This window comes from Budorcas taxicolor, chromosome 18, assembly GCF_023091745.1.
Source record: "Budorcas taxicolor isolate Tak-1 chromosome 18, Takin1.1, whole genome shotgun sequence".
Classification (NCBI taxonomy): domain Eukaryota; kingdom Metazoa; phylum Chordata; class Mammalia; order Artiodactyla; family Bovidae; genus Budorcas; species Budorcas taxicolor.
Genome location: NC_068927.1, coordinates 20,268,724 through 20,287,574, shown reverse-complemented (window position 1 = coordinate 20,287,574; position 18,851 = coordinate 20,268,724). Strand labels below are relative to the sequence as shown.

Sequence of the window (18,851 nt, the reverse complement as noted above, 5' to 3'; positions counted from 1 at the left end):
AGATTAGACGTGGAACAGAAGAGAGGGCCCAGAAATACACCTACTCAAAACACAGTCACTGATCTTCAACAAATGAACAAAGGCAATTCAACGGAGCAAGGACAGTCTTCTTAGAAAACAGCGCTGAAGAACTGGATACTCACATGCAAAACAATGAATCTAGACACAGATGGTCTATCTTTCATAAATATTAACTAAAAAATGGCTCATATACCTAAATGTAAAACACAAAACTATAAAATTCCTAGAAGATAGCATAGAAAAAATTTAGGTGACCTTGAGTTTGGCCATAACTTTTCAGACACAATACCAAAAACACGATATATGAAAGAGAATTGCTAAATTGGGCCTCACAAAAGTAAAAACCTCTGCTCTGCAAATGACACTATCAAGAGAATGAAAGAGCAAGCCAAAGACTGGGAAAAATATTTTACAAAACACACACTTAATAAAAGACTGGTATCCAAAATATTTAAAACTCAAAAATAAATAAGTCAATTTTAAAATGAGCAAAACATGGAGTATAATCCATATCAGATTACTTTGCTGTACATCTGAAATTAATACAATATTGTAAGTCAACTATACTTCAATTTTTTAAAAACACAAAAAATCTGAGGAGACACCTCACCAAAGAAAATACAGATGCCAAATAAGTCTATGAAAAGATACCTGATACCATATATGATTAGGGAATTGCAAATTAAAACAATGAGATTATCACTACACATCTATTAGAATGGCCAAAATCTAAAACAATGACGACATCAAATGCTGGAGAGGATGTGGAGCAACAGGGACTCTCGTTCATTGCTGGTGGGAACACAAAATAGTGTGGCCACTTTGGAAGACAGTTTGGAAGTTTCTTATAAAACTAAATAAACTCTTACCATCAATTCAGGAATTTCACGCCCCTTGGTACTAGCCCAAAGTAACTGAAAACTGATATTCACACCAAAAGCTGCATTCAGCTTAATAATCAAGATATCCTTCAACAGGTAACTGGATAAATAAGCTGTGGCACATCCACACAATGGAGCACTAGGCAACCAAAAAAAAGACGCGAGCAGGTCAGGACAAGACACAGAGGAACCATAAACTCATGCTGCTGAGGGAAAGTAGACGATCTGAAACGATCGCATATTGTACGACACCAATTACGTAGCAGTCTGCTGCTGAGTCGCTTCAGTGTCCGGCTCTGTGCAACCCCACAGACGGCAGCGCACCAGGCTCCCCCGTCCCTGGGATTCTCTAGGCAACAACACTGGAGTGGGTTGCCATTTCCTTCTCCAATGCATGAAAGTGAAAAGTGAAAGTGAAGTCGCTCAGTCGTGCCCAACCCTCAGCGACCTCACAGACTGCAGCCTTCCAGGCTCCTCCATCCATGGGATTTTCCAGGCAAGAGTACCAGAGAAGGCCATTGCCTTCTCTGATATAACATTCTGGAAAGGACAAAACTATGGAGACAGCAAAAATATCAATAGTTGCCAGAGGCTCGGGGGGAGAAAAAGATGAATGGGAAGAACACGGGACAGTTCGCTAATGACACTATCCTGTGGGATATCATTCTGTGTAATGATGGAAACACGTCATTATACACATTTGCCAAACCCACAGAATGTACAATACAAAGAGTTAATCCCAATTACATGATGAACTTTAATTAATCATACTGTATCAATATATGACCCATCGAGTGTTACAAATAAAGTATGTTAATTAAAAGGAAACTGCAGTGGGGGTGGGGAAGTGAGGGAATATATGAGAATTCTGTAATTTCTGTTGAATTTTTCCATAAACATAAAACTGCTTAAGAAAAAAATTACACATACACAGATACAGACACACAGATGTAAAACACACACACCGGGCTCTTGGGGAGAAAAGACAGAAGATCAGCACTGCAGAAGAGAAATGTCCATAAATATCTCCACTGCGCCGGGTCTTACAGTTTTCCCTGCCTACTGACTCCCCAGAAGGGGTGACCACAAACTCTTAAGGAAGCTGAAGCCAAACCATGACCTAGAGGCTCAGTTCAGGTCATCTTCTTGGAGTCTTCCTTTACAGAGGTCATATTGGGCTTTCTTTACACAGCTTGCTATATGGTTTTCAATATGCAAATAGACACTTTTAAAAAAGTATTTGATTGGAGGTAAAGTGTTAAGATCTCTTCAAGAAAAGGGAACATTTCATGCAAAGATGGGCTCGATAAAGGACAGAAATGGTCTGGACCTAACAGAAGCAGAAGATATTAAGAAGAGGTGGCAAGAATACACAGAAGAACTGTACAAAAAAGATCTTCATGACCCAGATAATCACGATGGTGTGATCACTCACCTAGAGCCAGACATCCTGGAATGTGAAGTCAAGTGGGCCTTAGAAAGCATCACTATGAACAAAGCTAGTGGAGGTGATGGAATTCCACTTGAGCTATTTCAAATCCTGAAAGATGATGCTGTGAAAGTGCTGCACTCAATATGCCAGCAAACTTGGAAAACTCAGCAGTGGCCACAGGACTGGAAAAGGTCAGTTTTCATTCCAATCCCAAAGAAAGGCAATGCCAAAGAATGCTCAAACTACCGCACAATTGCACTCATCTCACACACTAGGAAAGTGATGCTCAAAATTCTCCAAGCCAGGCTTCAGCAATACGTGAACCATGAACTTCCAGATGTTCAAACTGGTTTTAGGAAAGGCAGAGGAACCAGAGATCAAACTGCCAACATCCACTGGATCATGGAAAAAGCAAGAGTTCCAGAAAAACATCTATTTCTGCTTTAGTGACTATGCCAAAGCCTTTGACTGTGTGGATCACAATAAACTGTGGAAAATTGTGAAAGAGATGGGAATACCAGACCACCTAACCTGCCTCTTGAGAAATCTGTATGCAGGTCAGGAAGCAACAGTTAGAACTGGACATGGAACAACAGACTGGTTCCAAATAGGAAAAGGAGTACGTCAAGGCTGTATATTGTCACCCTGATTATTTAACTCACATGCAGAGTACATCATGAGAAATGCTGGGCTGGAAGAAGCACAAGCTGGAATCAAGATTGCCGGGAGAAATATCAATAACCTCAGATATGCAGATGACACCACCCTTATGGTAGAATGTGAAGAAGAACTAAAAGCCTCTTGATGAAAGTGAAAGAGGAGAGTGAAAAAGTTGGCCTAAAGCTCAACATTCAGAAAACGAAGATCATGGCATCTGGGCCCATCACTTCATGGGAAATAGATGGGGAAACAGTGGAAACAGTGTCGGGCTTTATTTTGGGGGGCTCCACAATCACTGCAAATGGTGATTGCAGCCATGAAATTAACAGACGCTTACTCCTTGGAAGGAAAGTTATGACCAACATAGATAGCATATTGAAAAGCAGAGACATTACTTTGCCAACAAAGGTCCGTCTAGTCAAGGGTATGGTTTTTCCAGTGGTCATGTATGGATTTGAGAGTTGGACTGTGAAGAAAGCTGAGTGCCGAAGAATTGATGCTTTTGAACTGTGGTGTTGGAGAAGACTCTTGAGAGTCCCTTGGCTTGCAAGGAGATCCATCCAGTCCATTCTAAAGGAGATCAGTCCTGGGTGTTCTTTGGAAGGACTGATTCTAAAGCTCAAACTCCAGTACTTTGGCCACCTCATGGGAAGAGTTGACTCACTGGAAAAGACTCTGATGCTGGGAGGTGTTGGGGGCAGGAAGAAAAGGGGACGACAGAGGATGAGATGTCTGGATGGCAGCACAGACTCGATGGATGTGAGTTTGAGTGAACTCCGGGAGTTGATGATGGACAGGGAGGCCTGGCGTGCTGCTATTCATGGCGTCACAAAGAGTCGGACATGACTGAGCGACTGAACTGAACTGAACTGAAAGTGTTAAAGATTTACTCCCAGCAGGAATCCTTCCTGTTCCATGCTGTGTGGGTTACATTAGCCTAAGGCCAAAGAGTACTAGCACAAGATGAAGCAACATAATCCAAGTTTAATTTAAAGGAAAAAACAAATGTACTACTCCTGGTTGTTGAGGTAAGGCTGTAAGAATTCCGCCTCCTGAGCAGAGGCTCACAGGCCACTACATCCATCGTGGTTTTCTTCAGCTACCACAAGCTGAAAGCAAAGGTCAGGTGTGGCTATGGGCCAAGGGGTCCCCTGACAGTCCCAGCCGCCGCCCAAAGGCCAAGGACAGCTCATGACTGCCTTTCCCACACACCAGGCACTAGTCGGCCCAAAGCCCGCTTCAGCTTCCTGCAGCCCACCCTGCTTCTCTTTCCTGAGGGATGACAGCTCATTAAGAGAGCTAGCTAGTTAAAAAGTTATATCCCCTTTCTCACTCTTACCCTGTTTTCCCTATGAGAATTGTATTTCAAGACAGCCAAATGGCTGAGAAGGAAAAGTTTCTCCTTTTACGAGTGTTCCAGCTAATAACTGAGAAAAGATCAAGAGAATAAGAATATCACAATGTTTACAACCCTAATAATGAATTAATATATATAAACAATGATCACTACTGACTAGTAATATTACAAAAAGAAAGACATTCAGACACTATGTCTCTCCTGGGGAAAGTACACACCACTGTCTCTGAAGCATTCTTGCAAACAACAAAAAAATCTAAACAAGCCTCTAGATCTAATTACAGACTTAGAGAAAAAACAGGGGGACAACAGAACATATTAAATTGACACCACAGGAATGCAATTATTAATAGCAAAACTCAGAAAGTAAAAAAGTCTATAGGAAAAACAACCCAGTTTCTTAGACAAAGAAATTAATAGGGAAAACAGATGACAGAGAAGCTGTTGATTAGAAGACTTAAAAGGCATTTCAACCAATAACAATGCAAGAAACTCATCTGGATTTTGATTTGATCAAACTGTTAAAAAAAATAATTATGGGAGAGAAAATATAAACATTGGATATCTGACGCAACTAAGGAGTTATCTGGGCTTCCCTTCTGGCTCAGCTGGTAAAGAATCTGCCTGCATTGTGGGAGACCTGGGTTCCATCCCTGGGTTGGGAAGATCCCCTGGAGAAGGGAACAGATACAGGACTGAGCGACTTTCACTTTCTAAGGAGTTATCGTAATCTGTCCGTTCAGGTGTAATAATGGTATTATGATAATGGTTTCTTTTAAAACCCTTGTCTAGAGACACATATATTTATGTAAAATGATGTGACACTCGGAATTTGCTTCAAAATAAAGATGGGTGGAAGTGGACTGGCATGCAGGAAAAATGAGTTTGGTCATGGGTTGGTGACTGTCAAAGATTCGTGACGAAGACATGGACGTTCATTATCTCTTCTAACTCCATACTGTTTGTAATTTTCCATAAGAAAAAGGTTTAAAGAAATGAAGTAATTTCAGACCCCACAATTTCTGAGAAAGGTCAACCATCATAGTAGATCCTGCTCCTCACCTATCTCAATTATGCTAAATACCACATATTGGTCCTCCATATCCATGGATCAAAATTTCAGTTGAAGTCGGTTGATTCTGCAGATGCAAACCCCACGGATAGACAGGGCCAACTGTATTCACTGCACTACACTATTTTTCATAAGGGATTGCGCACTCCATATTTTGGTATCGACAGGGACTCATGGAACCCAGGGACAGCTGTATATCCAATCTATCCAGTAGGGTTTATCATATGAAACCCATATAATCAATTTGTCCCTTCCAATCCTCCACAACCTAACCAATCTTTCAAAACAGCAAAAATCTCCACTTTTTTCAAAGTTTGCCTTATCTCACTAGTCAAAAGCAACCTCTCCACCTTATCTATCAATAGTTTATCCAACCAGCCCGTAATTTCCTAGAAGGCAGAGAATGTTTTCTGTCTTTACTTCCCACAAAAAGCCTAGCACAGTGGCTTGCATACAGCAGTTGATTTTCCAACCAAAAAATGTGTGGCTCATTCTGGTCTGTTCAGAGATGAGTCACAAAATAGTAAGTAATAGAGAACCAAAAAGAGTGGGTATGTTTGCAAAATCTACAGGTCATAAAGAACAGATGAACATGTTGTGATAGATCCATACAATGGAATGCTACCTGGCATTCAAAACAAACAAACAACAATACTACACACAATATGGGTGAATCTCCAAAACATCAAGGTAAGAGAAAGAAGTCAGGTGCAAAAGACTATATACTATCTATAGTCTATTTAACTCCATTTAACTGAAATCCCAGAAAAGGCAAAAGTGGGTGCTTAGGGCAAAGGATGGAAGGAAAGGGAATGACTGAATTGGCATGAGGGTACCTTTTGTACCTTTTGAACGATGGAAATATTCTGTATCTTCTTCCTACTTACTGACTGTTATGGTTACACAACTGTATATATTTCCAAAAGTCACCTACTTGTACAATTTAAATGAGTGAATTTTATTCTATGTAAGTTATATTGTAATAAAAACTATAAATCATAAGATCAGAATTTTAAATTACATGTATTTGTAACAGGACAGATCAAGGGCTCTTACAAATTAATAAGACAAACATTTTCACAAGAAAGATAGGCAAGGAAAACAAGAAACGGAAAAGAAAAATACACAGACAGGGAAAGGCATGCACAAATGAAATCAGTAAGATACTATTTTTTACCTATAAAATTGGCAAGAAATTGTTTTCTTTTGTATTGGTATTTGTTTTTATTTGTAATATGTAGCACTGGTGAAAATTTGGACTCACACACACTACTGACGTTAGGGTAAATTGACTTGATCTTCCACAGGAAAATTTGGCAAAAGCCTTAAAAGATAGAAACATTCTCCAATCTAAAACTTCATCCTCAAGAAATAACCATGTGGCAAGGGGAAAGAATAGTCTTTAACAAACGGTGCTAAGACAACCTGATATCCACAGGCAAAAGAATGAAGTTGGTTGTCTACCTCACACCATATATAAAAGTGAATTCAAAATGTATCAAGAGACCTAAATACAAGAGCTAAAAATGTAAAACCCGTAAAAGAAAAAATAGGGGTCAATTTTTGTGATCTTGGATTACGCAATGGTTTCCTAGATATGACACATAAAGCACAAACAACAGGAAAAAAAATGGGTAAATTGGAATGTATAAGATAGAAATAACAAAACTTCTGCTTCAAAGGATACTACCAAGAAAGTAGAAAGACAATCCACAGAATGGGGGAAAGTATCTACAAATCACCCATCTGATAACGGTATATAATCCAGAATATAAAAGGAACTCTTACAATAAACACTAAAAAGACAATCCACTAAAAAAAAGAAAACCCGGGCAAGCAACCTGAATAGACATTTCTTCAAAGAAGACAAGGGCTTCCCTGGTGGCTCAGAGGTTAAAGCATCTGCCTGCAATGCAGGAGACCTGGGCTCGATCCCTGGGCTGGGAAGATCCCCTGGAGAAGGAAATGGCAACTCACTCCAGTGTTCTTGCCTGGAGAATCCCATGGACAGCAGAGCCTGGTGGGCTACAGTCCACGGGGTCGCAAAGAGTCGGACACGACTGAGCGACCTCACTTTCAAAGAAGACATACATGCAGCCTACCAGCACATGCAAAGATGCTCAACAACTTCCTTTGTGCATTAGAGAAATGCAATCAAAAACACAATGAGATACCACATCACTTCACACTCACTGCTGCTGCTGCTGCTAAATCGCTTCAGTCGTGTCCGACTCTGCCAGGCTCCCCCGCCCCTGGGATTCTTCAGGCAAGAACACTGGAGTGGGTTGCCATTTCCTTCTCCAGTGCATGAAAGCAAAAAGTGAAAGTGAAGTGGCTCAGTCTTGTCTGACTCTTAGTGACCCCACAGACTGCAGCCTTCCAGGCTCCTCTGTCCATGGGATTTTTCCAGGCAAGAGTGCTGGAGTGGGGTGCCATTGCCTTCTCCTCACACTCACTAGCATGGCTATAATCAAACAGACAGATAATGGCAAGTGTTGACAAGAACATGGAGAAACTAGAAACCCTCAGTCACTGCAGGTGGTGAGAATGAAAAATACTATCGCCACTTTATATAATCCAGCAATTCTACTACTAGACACTTAACCTAAGAAAAATGAAAGCACATATCTACAAAAGATTCTGTACATGCATGTTCATTATTTATAATAGCCAAAAAGATGGAAACAAACCAAATGTCCACCAGCTAATAAACAGATAAAGAAAATATGGTATATTCATACACTGGGATATTTAGAAGGACTGATACATGTTACAACATGAATAAACACTGAAAACATGTTTTCATGAAACAAAAGCCAGACACAAAAGGCCACATATTACATGATACCATTCTTATGAAATGTCCAGAATCATAAATCCACAGGGACAGAAAGTCTGTCTGAGGCTCCCAGGATCTGAAGGAGAAGGGAAGAGTGGAGAGTGATGATGGGTACAGGGTTTCTTTCTTTGGTAATGAAAATGTTCTGGAATTAGATAGCTGTGATGATTACACAATCTTGTAATATTGTAAAAACCACTGAGTTGTACATTTTAAAAGGGCAAATATGACAGCATATCAATTTTATCTAAGTAAAAATAAGTAAAAAAATTAATAATCCTCTCTGAGGCAAAGGGTTAGCTAAAAACACATCTTTTATAAAAAGCAAAAGGCTGGAAAAACAAACTAAATGTTCACCTGGGAGCTGGTGAAATAAAGTAAGGTGCATTCAACCAAGGGAATATCACGTCCACACACAGTAGGTACACAGAGTCATACTAAAGGTAATGAGGTATTTAAAAATGCTGTAGAAATGCATTTCATATGCAAGATACTTGTTATAGTAACGAATTTTTTTAACTCAAAAAAGGATGCCCACAGGACTTCCCTAGTGGTAGAGTAGATGGAACTCTGCCTGCCAATGTAGGGAACACAGGCTCGATCCCTGGTTCAGGAAGATTCCACTTGCCCTGGAGCAACAAACCTCCTTCACCACAACTACAAAGCCCACACTCTAGGGACCGCAAGCCACAAGTACTGAGCGCAAGTACTGCAACTACGGAAGCCCGTGTGGCTAGAGCCTGTGCTCCGCAACGCGAGAATCCACAGTAATGAGAAGCCCGCACACTCAATGAAGAGCAGTCCCTGCTCGCCGCGAGGCTTGTGAGCAGCAACGAAGACCCTGGGCAACCAAACATAAATGAATTTTTGAAAATTTTAAGTCTCAAAAAAGAAAAGTATGCCCACAATAGTCTGATGCCCTTCTCCCAAAGTAGAAAACAATCTTAGAAACCAGTTCTAACTTCTTGCCTCCAGACTGCAAGAGAATACATTTCTGTTATTTAAAAAATTTTTTTCCTTAAATAGGAAAAAAAAAAAAAATTTAAGCATACCCATAGTGCAGTTCATAATGATAGAAAAAACAAAATATATGTATACATACATGAAAAAGTTTAAAAAATGTGCTAACAGTAGTTATGTGCTGGTAGTAGCATTAGAGGGGCTATTTTTTCTTCATTTGGTTTAGCTGTATTTTTCTGTTTTTTTTTGACAATTAGCACTTATTAAGTAACAAATAAATATATATTGTTTTAAAAACAAGTATCCTAACAAACAGTGGTATTAACACCTCAAACAGAAGAAAACAAAGGGTGAATAAAAGAATAAAGACATCAAATTTAAAACCTCATCACAGGCCTAACATTTTAGTAAATCCAAATTACTAGACAATAACTCCACAACCACAATCCAAATGCATTCTTACTCTTGCTTTGGCAGAAATTTACAACACAATAAATTTAATTTATAATACAAACATGACAGTGCTAAAAGTTATGTTATGTTGACAAAATCGAAACAGTGACTCCAAGGGACTGGTAACGAAAAAATAAAAGACCAGGTCCCGATTCTCAGTCCAGAAAATGGTTCCAATGAAACACAGTTTATTTTAGCAGAGGTATGAAAATAAAATATTTATTCTACACAGTCTAAAGGCATTGTTAAGATATAAAAATATTGCTGAAAACAAACCCTTACTACCACCATCAACAAAAAAAATCACCACTAAGCACAGGGTTTACTCCCACAAAATCCAGCCAAGCCAAGAGAAAATAAAGTTTACTCAAAACATATGAAAAGAAGGACTCTAAATTTTGAAATAAACTCTGCAGTTACTCTTTTATATGTTTTTAGTTAAACGAAAATAAAACTCTACTTCATGCCAGTTTCCAAGAAAAAGAAACATGTAAAGGAAACACTGCAAAATAGTTCAAAGATAAGAGTTCAAGTAATATTGCTAAAATCAAAGCAAATCGAAAAATAAGGCCCTTTTAAGTCAATTTTACTTAGATTTTTAACTGCAGACATTCTCAATACTGCCAAGAAGTTTTTAAAATAAAAATTAAAAAATTAAAATTAGGTGGAGTTATTCATGAGAAGGTTATTATGATAAAAGCATAATAAACTATTGCTACTCATATGAGAACAGTTAAAATAAAAAAAGTGATAATACCAAATGCTGGCAAGGATGCAGAGAAACCAGATCACACACAAATTGCTGGCAGGAATGTAATCTGATACAGTGACTCTAGAAAACAGTTTACCTGTTTCTTTCAAAATATGTGCTTACCAAATGACCCAGCACTTTTGGGCATTTATCCCTCTAAAATGAAAACTTATATTTACATAAAAATGTATACTTCATGAAACAGTTGTATTTGCAAAGGCCAAAAACGATGTATAAACTCTTCTTGAATGTCCTTCCATCGTTAAACTGTGGTACCTCCAAACTGTGGAACACTGTGTATGCATGCTAAATCCCTTCAGTCGTGTCCAGCTCTTTGGGACCCCATGGTCTGTAGCCTTCCCGGCTTCTCTGTCCATGGGATTCTCCAGACAAGAATACTGGAGTAGACTGCCATGCCCTCCTCCTGAGGATCTTCCTGACCCAGGGATCGAACCAGCATCTCCTGCCACTCCTGCACTGCAGGAGGATTCTTTACCGCTGAGCCACCAAGCAAGCCCTTTGGAACACAGCTGCTGCTGCTGAGTGGCTTCAGTCGTGCCTCAGCATTAAAGAGGAAGGGACGACTGGACTTTCCTGGTGCTCCAGTCACTCCCAGGGCAGGAGGCCTGCGTTTGAGTCCTGGTTGGGGAACCAGATCCCACATGCCACAACTAAAGATCGGGCATGTGCAACTAAGACCTGGAAGGAACTATTAACCCATACAAAATTTTGGATAGAACTCAAGGAATTATGGTAACTGGAAAAAAGTCAAAGTACTATATGATTCCATTTATATAACATTTTCAAAATTAAAAAAATGTAAATATGGAGAACAGATTAGTAGCTAGAGGTCAGAAATGAGGGGATGTGTGCATGAAAATAAAGGGATGGCATGAGGGATCTTTGAGGTGATGGTATAGTTCTATATCTTGATTGTGGTGGTGGTCACACAAATCTACACGTAATATTTTCACAGAACTAGACACACACACTACACAAATGAGTATATACAGGACTGCTGAAATCTGAATAATGCTATGGATTATAACAATGTCAATTTCCTGGTTCTGAGATTAAACAATAGTTATATAAGATGTTATCATTGCATGAAACTAGGTGAAGGGAACATGGGATCTTTCTGTATTATTTTCTGCCACTTTCTGGGAATCTATATTTCAAAATAAAAAGTTTAAAACAAATTAGATGGGGCTAACGCACGAGAAAAATATAACAAATACAAAAGGCTTAATATAGTATATGTTAGTATATGGAACATGGTAAAAAGGCTCCATGAGCATTTTTACAGAATAGAGCATTTTTAATAAAGCAACTAATTTGAAAACATAGGTTTCTGTATACTATTCAAACTATTTCAGCAGAAAGCATGATATGAGCTACAATTCCAAAGTTCAGTTATCACATACTACATGAAATCTCTTATGCACATGGCAAGATTTTTTTTCACATTCTGACACTGTTCAAGTGATTAAGGAGCCAGTACACAACAAAAGCATCTCCACATTCAGTTTTTTCCCAAAATCTTTTAACTCTAACTTCAACATGACCCAAAGCCCTTAAGTATACAGAAGTTTCTAATATCATCAAGTAACTTACAGGATGGAGTAAATTAACAGCTGCTGTTTGGGTTCAAATTAATGAAAAGTCTAGCTTGAGGGCATCCTCAACATCAATAAATACTCTTAGAAAAAAATAATTTTGTGTCATGTCAAAAATGGTAAAAAATGAATTGAAACTCTTTTTGGTGTTCTGTAGCAACTGAGTCACTAACAAATATTCTGAGGGTTACAAAAAACATTCTACTGGCCGTCCTCTGAATTCCTGAAGCAGGCTGAGCTGTTCATCCAGCTCTGCAGGAAAGAGTCAAAACAGGAGTCTCAGTCAGCTACTGGGAGCTGGACCCTAATTCTCCAATGAGCATCCTCTCTGTCCTATAGCCCCTTCAAGACTACTCCATACCCAAGTGTGCATTAATGATTAACAGTCTCCAGTGCAGTGGGTGTGATCCTGAAACAGTTTTCTCCACTAAATTTTATTCTAAAGGAAAAAATAGAAAGCTGAGTAAAATCACACACCACCTTGCTTTTCTACTTTCCTTAGAAAAGTACCTTAAATTTTTCTCAGCTTCAACAGGTATAAGAATAAACCTAACCACAACTATTTGATCGGTTCAGTATCAGCAAGGGAGCCCATATATTTTCTTCCCATGGACCCTGCAGACTCCGAACACTAGGATTTACTGATAGGGGTTTCATGGAAGAAGTTGTGACGTAAGGCCATCTATCACACCAGGACCGGATTGCTGGAACACACACACCCTCCTCCTCCCTACCTTAGGCTTTCCTGGTATCCCTTTCTCATGCTTCATTTCCAAAAGAAGCTAAACCTTCTGTGTGAACCCAGGGCAGAGTCCAGAAAGCTCCAGTCACTGTTCGGTTTTGTCTTTCAACACCTAAAAACTTAAAGGGTACTGCAGAAAAATTCCACAGGCTAAAAAACCAATGATTCTGACAGGGTGACACTGTTCACTATCCTAGATTTTAGACAGATGAGTTGTGGCATGGAAGCAGCTTAGCTGTACACGGTATACCAGATGTGAGATTCTCAAATAGGAATTACATTGTTAGTGTAGAATCTACAGTGCAGAAAACCTAATGTCTTCTTGAAAGCACACTTCAGCACCCAAATACAGAAAAATTCCACAACCTGAAGGCCCTAGTGCACTGAAGAATTCCTGTGGGCTACATACGCAAATACGTAAAAATTATGTGCTAAGTCGCTTCAGCTGTGTCCAACTCTTTGCAACCCTATGGACCACAGCCCACCAGGCTCCTGTCTCCATGGGATTCTCCAGCCAAGAATACTGGAGTGGGTTGCCATTTCCTTCTCCATCGGATCTTCCCCACCCAGGGCTTGAGCATCTCTCATGTCTCCTGCATTGGCAGGCGAGTTCTTTACCACTAGCACCACCAAATTATACTTAGAACAAGCCCTTGGACTAAGGCCTCTAAATTCTTTCATGTTAATCTGCCCAATCACTTTGGAGCCAGCAATAACATCAATCCCACTGATCATATTGTGTAGAAATAGAAAAAGGCCATAAGGTCAGTGCTGAAGAACAGTGTCAGCATCTTGGACTCAACTGTGCTACGCTGTACAACATACACAAGGAAGGACACTGCCCCACTGCAATGAAAACAACTGTATCTCAGCCCCCAAATTTCATCGCCCTGCTAAAACAGTTCCATCTAAACATCACTGTACCTTTTGCTCCAAACCAGTGGTCCTAATCCTTGTGTTCAACAATAACATTAACATTTTCCCAGTCACTCACATTCAAAGCTGTTATTAATAACATGGATTTAAATCCATGAAGGGAGTTAGAATCTTCCCCATTCTTACTTTGTAGTACCTCTCACATTCATTCTTTCCCATTTCCAACCCCATCATTCCAGTTCAAGAAATTATTCCTTAAACCCAAGTTTCCCAGCAGGGACTTCTTGGTGTCCCACTGTCAAATTCATACTCCAAAACGTTATTTTGAACAAGTCATGCAAGCCTTGGGAAAATATCTACAGATCTGGCCACGTGGCCCACATAAGCCTATCCTCATGAGCTTGAGCACCAAGCGCCTTCCAAAGGAAGCTTCTGGACACCTGGGCTCAGGACCAAGGACTCTGAATCTCCAAAAGTTTCCTATGTTTGCTACTTTTTGTCAGCTCTTCTTTCCCCATGATGATCAACAATTAAATCTTTGAAAAGAAAAGGGCTTAAAGCTCATTTTCATGAACAACCAGGAGCAGGTGGACTTCTCCCTACACCATAGCCAGCATTGAAAGGGAAGGAATTCCCAAAAGTAGAATAAGTGAAAGCAACTTTATAAAGAAAAAATGGAAAACAAACAAACTCCCTGCATCAGGGAAAATTCCTGGAGAAGGCTGAGACGGTAAGCTCAGATGAGAGGAGTCCTTTTGAAAGAGGACTATGAGGATTTCAGAATGCCACGCAAACATCTTACTCCACATTTAAGAAATTTCCATCTTACCTCAACTGAAAAAAGAAAGGAAGAACGAAGTTTCATCTCAACTAGCGACCTAGTAGATAAGAAAAAACATATACATGAAAGGAAAATTAAACATAAGCAACTATACCAAGATGAAACAAGCACTACAAGATTTTAGAGAAAGTACAAAAAAAATCAAGAACATGAGCAACGAACTCAGGATTTTGAACTGTATCTTGGAGTGTTCAGGGAGTAAGTCAACCTGCTGTGGCAAAACAGAACACAGATAGATCACAGATGTGGGACAGAGTGTGTATCCAGCTGCCCCAGGGTTCCAGGCCACTGTTGATGCACTTTTGCTTCCTCTCCCTACCTGGATGGTCATGCCAGTTCAGAGGCCAAGGACCACAACAGTTTTTTAACCTATGAGCTAAATGTCAGTCACATCCCAAGAACTCTCAATAGTTTTACTATAGTTAATCTCAGAATAGCATAACATTGAGGTGCATTCTGAATTCAGATTTTTTAAAGTACCTGTATTAAAAACAGCAAGACTTTCCTAAAAGTTAAGAAATAAGGGTCCATAAATCACAACAAGAATTTTTAAGCACTCAGACACTCTTACAAAAACACTTAGGTCCCACTTAATAAAATTTAAAAAATTTAACTGATGACATCCTCTAAAGGAGGAGGCAAAAGAATGATGAATCGATAAGCAGTTTTAAGATAGGTTTACAATCCGTTTTTAAACAGCAATTCCTCTGGAAATGGAAATTCCTCTCCTTAATCCCTTTGAGGACAATGTAGTATTTGAATCCAGGACTAAGAGTATCTTGCTTCTACCTAAGTTCAAATGTGAGCCTTTTACAGTATCCTCAACATTAAATTAGCAAGTAAAAAGGAATTTCTAAGCTATCAAAGAGAGGCAGACAGCATTTTGGATTTATAATACACCTTTGTTACATACATACGCAGACGCTTCAGTAAAATGAAACTAGGGAACTTGGAGGTTTTAACTGGCAGTGATTACTTAACTGGAGCTTATTCCTGTGAAATGAAACTATCAGAATCCCTCAATATCAATTTGCCTGTCATCAAACCACAGGTTTATGCTTCATCTTAGAAATGCTATCAGGATGGAACCATGAGCCTTTTATTGAAAGAAGATGACCATGGAGAGCGCCCTTGAAGCTTAGCAATAGAGGACTCAATCCAAAATGATCCCCCCTGGAAAGTGAGGACAGGTTTGACATGTCCCCCAGTGCCAGTCTTAAAACGCTTAACTGCGATTTTCCATAAAGGGTGGGAGTTGTAATAGTAGCATAGAACAGACACCAGCCCACTAGAAGCAGATGGAACCCACCAACTCATTTTAACCAGACCTTCAAAAAGGTACACAGAACTCTCTCTGCTTGCCAAAGCGGGGCAGATATGAATGGGTGAATCTAAGAAAAGGTTCCACAAGGGACTATTAATGGTGATTTCACTTGCCTACTTGTAACCCATGATGTAAAAAAAGGATCTGAAAAGTGAAAAGCAATTTTAAAGCTCATTCTCCGTACTCAAGCTACACACACGCGTGCGCGCGCACACACACACACACACACACACACACACACACACACCCCAAAACCTTCATTTTACAAAATTTTTGTAAGACTTTGTAATCTATCCCAGCACAGGGGAAATCAACCTGGAAACAGTCCCTGCTTATGTACATAATTCACTAGGGGTCAGGTAAGATTCCATTTTGTAACAGCTGAACTTTAAACAGAAAGTCATTAGTGGTGCAACATTCACTCATTAGCATAAAGTTACCCCCTAGAATGAAAAGCATTGGCTGTCTCTGCCAGGATGACAACTTTACAGTGAGAAACTGCGGCCAAGGACGATCAACTCCTAGAAAGTTCCATCCGCCTGGAAAGAAGAGCTCACCATCTCCACCAGCCTAAGCTTAACTGTCACCTCATTCCTCACTCCCGACACAGCAAGGCATCACTAACATAGGAAATTCTAAGAAATAAAACATAGAGAGATGGGCCAAAGGGTCAATAGCCAGCAAAGCCTTTCAGGGCTGCCGCGATTCCTGTTTGGGATTGGGGGAGGGGGAGGAGCTTTCTGGATGTTTCTATTCTTGGCAAGGAAAGCACCTCAGGTCCGGTACCGTGAAAAGGCACTAACACAGGAATGTTCTCAGCGAATGAATGATTTGCCTGTGCTAGGCGACTTCATTTTGGGGTGTGATGATGGAGGGCAGGGTGGGGAGGGCTAGAGGGCTGGGGAGAGAAGAGAGAGAAGGTGTTTGACTAGGGGGGGATGGGAAGAAAGAGTGGATGGATGGGGGGTGGGGGTGGTCCAGGGAAGATGTGAACGGTTAGGAAGGAGGATGTGAATGACTAAGGGAGGTGAGAGGAGGATGTGGAGGGTTGAGAGGATGTCCAGAAAAGGCGTGGAGCTGAGAGGGAGGGGACAAAGGTGTGGACTGCGAAAGAAGGTTGGGGGAAGGTATGGACGGACGGAGGAGGGACGGCCATCAGACCCCTGAGGACCAGTAACTAAGGCAGGCCGAGGTTGGGGGGCCTCACCCAGGCTCCCCTCCCTGCCCCCCTTCTGTGGGCGTGTGCCTGGCTGCGCGTGTGCAAGGGCCAGGCCACCAGGCCGCAAGGCCACCACTCACCCCACGACTCCCTGGTTGTAGTTCCTCCGCTTCCACGGGGTCCCGCTGTACACGCCCCCGCCGCCGTCTGCCCGGCCGCCCCCCGGGGCCCGCCCTCCGCTGGGCTGCAGCAGGCTGTAGTTGAGTCCGTAGGTGCTAGCCTTGTTGTCCCGCTTCCTCTTGTTGCTGCTGCCCGAAGCTGGGTCCGCGGGCTCCGCGGCGGGGACGGCGGTCGAGGAGTGCGGGGACGGGGACGCCGAGGGGGACGGGGACGTCGAGGGGCCCGCGGCGGCTCGACGGGCCCAGGCCGCGGGCTGGTGGTGGTTGTTGTTGTTGTTGGTCGTCTCCAGGGGCAGGAAGTCCCGCTGCTCCGCCGGCTGCGCGTGGCCGCCCAGCAGGCGCTCCCCGGAGCGGTACATGCCGGCCGGGGCCGGGGCCGGGGCCGCGCCGCTGGGGCTGCCGGTGCTGCTGCCGCTCCCGCCGGTGGCCGTGCTGCTGCCGCCGCCGCCGCCGCTCGCGCCGCTGCTGTGACAGTGGTGGTTGAAGTAGAGGTTCCTCAGTCCCTGGGTGGTCTCCCAGATCTGCATCCACAGACTGTTGGACGGTCCGAGCTGCTCTGGCTGGAACCAGGCGATCCTCGGATCCATCAAACGGCGGCGGCCGCTGCCCCCGCCCCTCCCGGCTGCCCGCAGGGCCGCCGCCGCCGCCGCGCCTCAGGCGCACGCCCGGCCTCGGCTGCTGCTGCTGCCGCTGCCGCTGCCGCTGCCGCTGCCGCTGCCGCTGCCGCTGCCGCTGCTGCTGCTGCTCGGGGCCCGCCGCGGGCGGCGCGGTCGCGCAAGGAGCCCGGCCGGCGCAGGCGGCGTCGCTCCCGCCCTCGGGGGCTCTGCGGGCCCTCCCCCCTCCCTCCGCCCCTCTGCCGAGCCCCTGTCACCGGGGTCCCCGTGCAAATGGCGGCGGCAGCGGCAGCTCCTGAGAAGGGCTAGCGGCGGCGGCGGCGGCTGCGGCGCGGCAGCGGCGGCGGCGGCGGCGGCGGCGGCGGGGGGCGGGGGACGCGCCTGCTCCGTAGCGTCCTGGCTCCTCCGGGCCCGGGGCGGGGCCTCCGTCGGCTCCGCCCCGCTCGCTCCGCCCCCGCCCCGCCCCTCCCTCCCGCGCTTGCCCCGCCCCCGCCGGGCCGAGCCGCCAGTCCAGCCCCAGAGGCCGCGCCGTGCGTCACAGAGGCTGCGGTGTGGCGCGTCTGGGAGCCGCAACCGCCTGGTCTAACCGTCCCGACCCCAGCTAGGGAGGGGTGCGGGGGTCGCACGTACCTGGGCGTCAGGGCGCCCCTGACGCGCGTGCCGCCTCCAGTCTCAGTTTCCTGGCCCCCGAGGCTGGGTGAGGCCAGACGGAGGCCGGTCGCCGTCAGCTCCGGAGGGAATAGATTGTGGGCGGTGCCGCCCCGCCCACTGTCCCCTCCCCCAGGCTGCAGCGCCCGGATCCTCGGGCTTCTCTAACCCCTCCCAGGATAGATCTCCGCTCTAAGCACCGTTCCAGAGGGCGGAAAGTGCGTCCCTCTTTCCAGCAGAGCACGTGTCCGGGACCCTGCCCGGATGCAGGCTGCGCTGGTTCCTCTGTTGCTTGGCCACCTGGTTGCCCCCAGCGCCCTCCCTGCCGCGCCCTGGCCAGGACTGGGAGCCGCAGGACTTGGTGGAGGGTTTCCCCACGCGACCCCGAGACTGGAGAAACCTGCTCCCACCTACAGGGGTGGACAC

General features: G+C 43.6%; 1 protein-coding gene across 1 annotated transcript in view; it reads right to left on the bottom strand.

Moving 5' to 3' along the window:
* The window catches only part of TENT4B (terminal nucleotidyltransferase 4B), a 67,058-nt gene extending 49,308 nt beyond the window's left edge, over nt 1-17,750 (bottom strand). The window contains exon 1 of the mRNA XM_052656009.1: nt 17,125-17,750. Coding sequence (XP_052511969.1) covers nt 17,125-17,750 — 626 coding nt within the window. The remainder of the gene's footprint in view (nt 1-17,124) is intronic.
* Between the last annotated feature and the right edge of the window lie 1,101 nt (nt 17,751-18,851).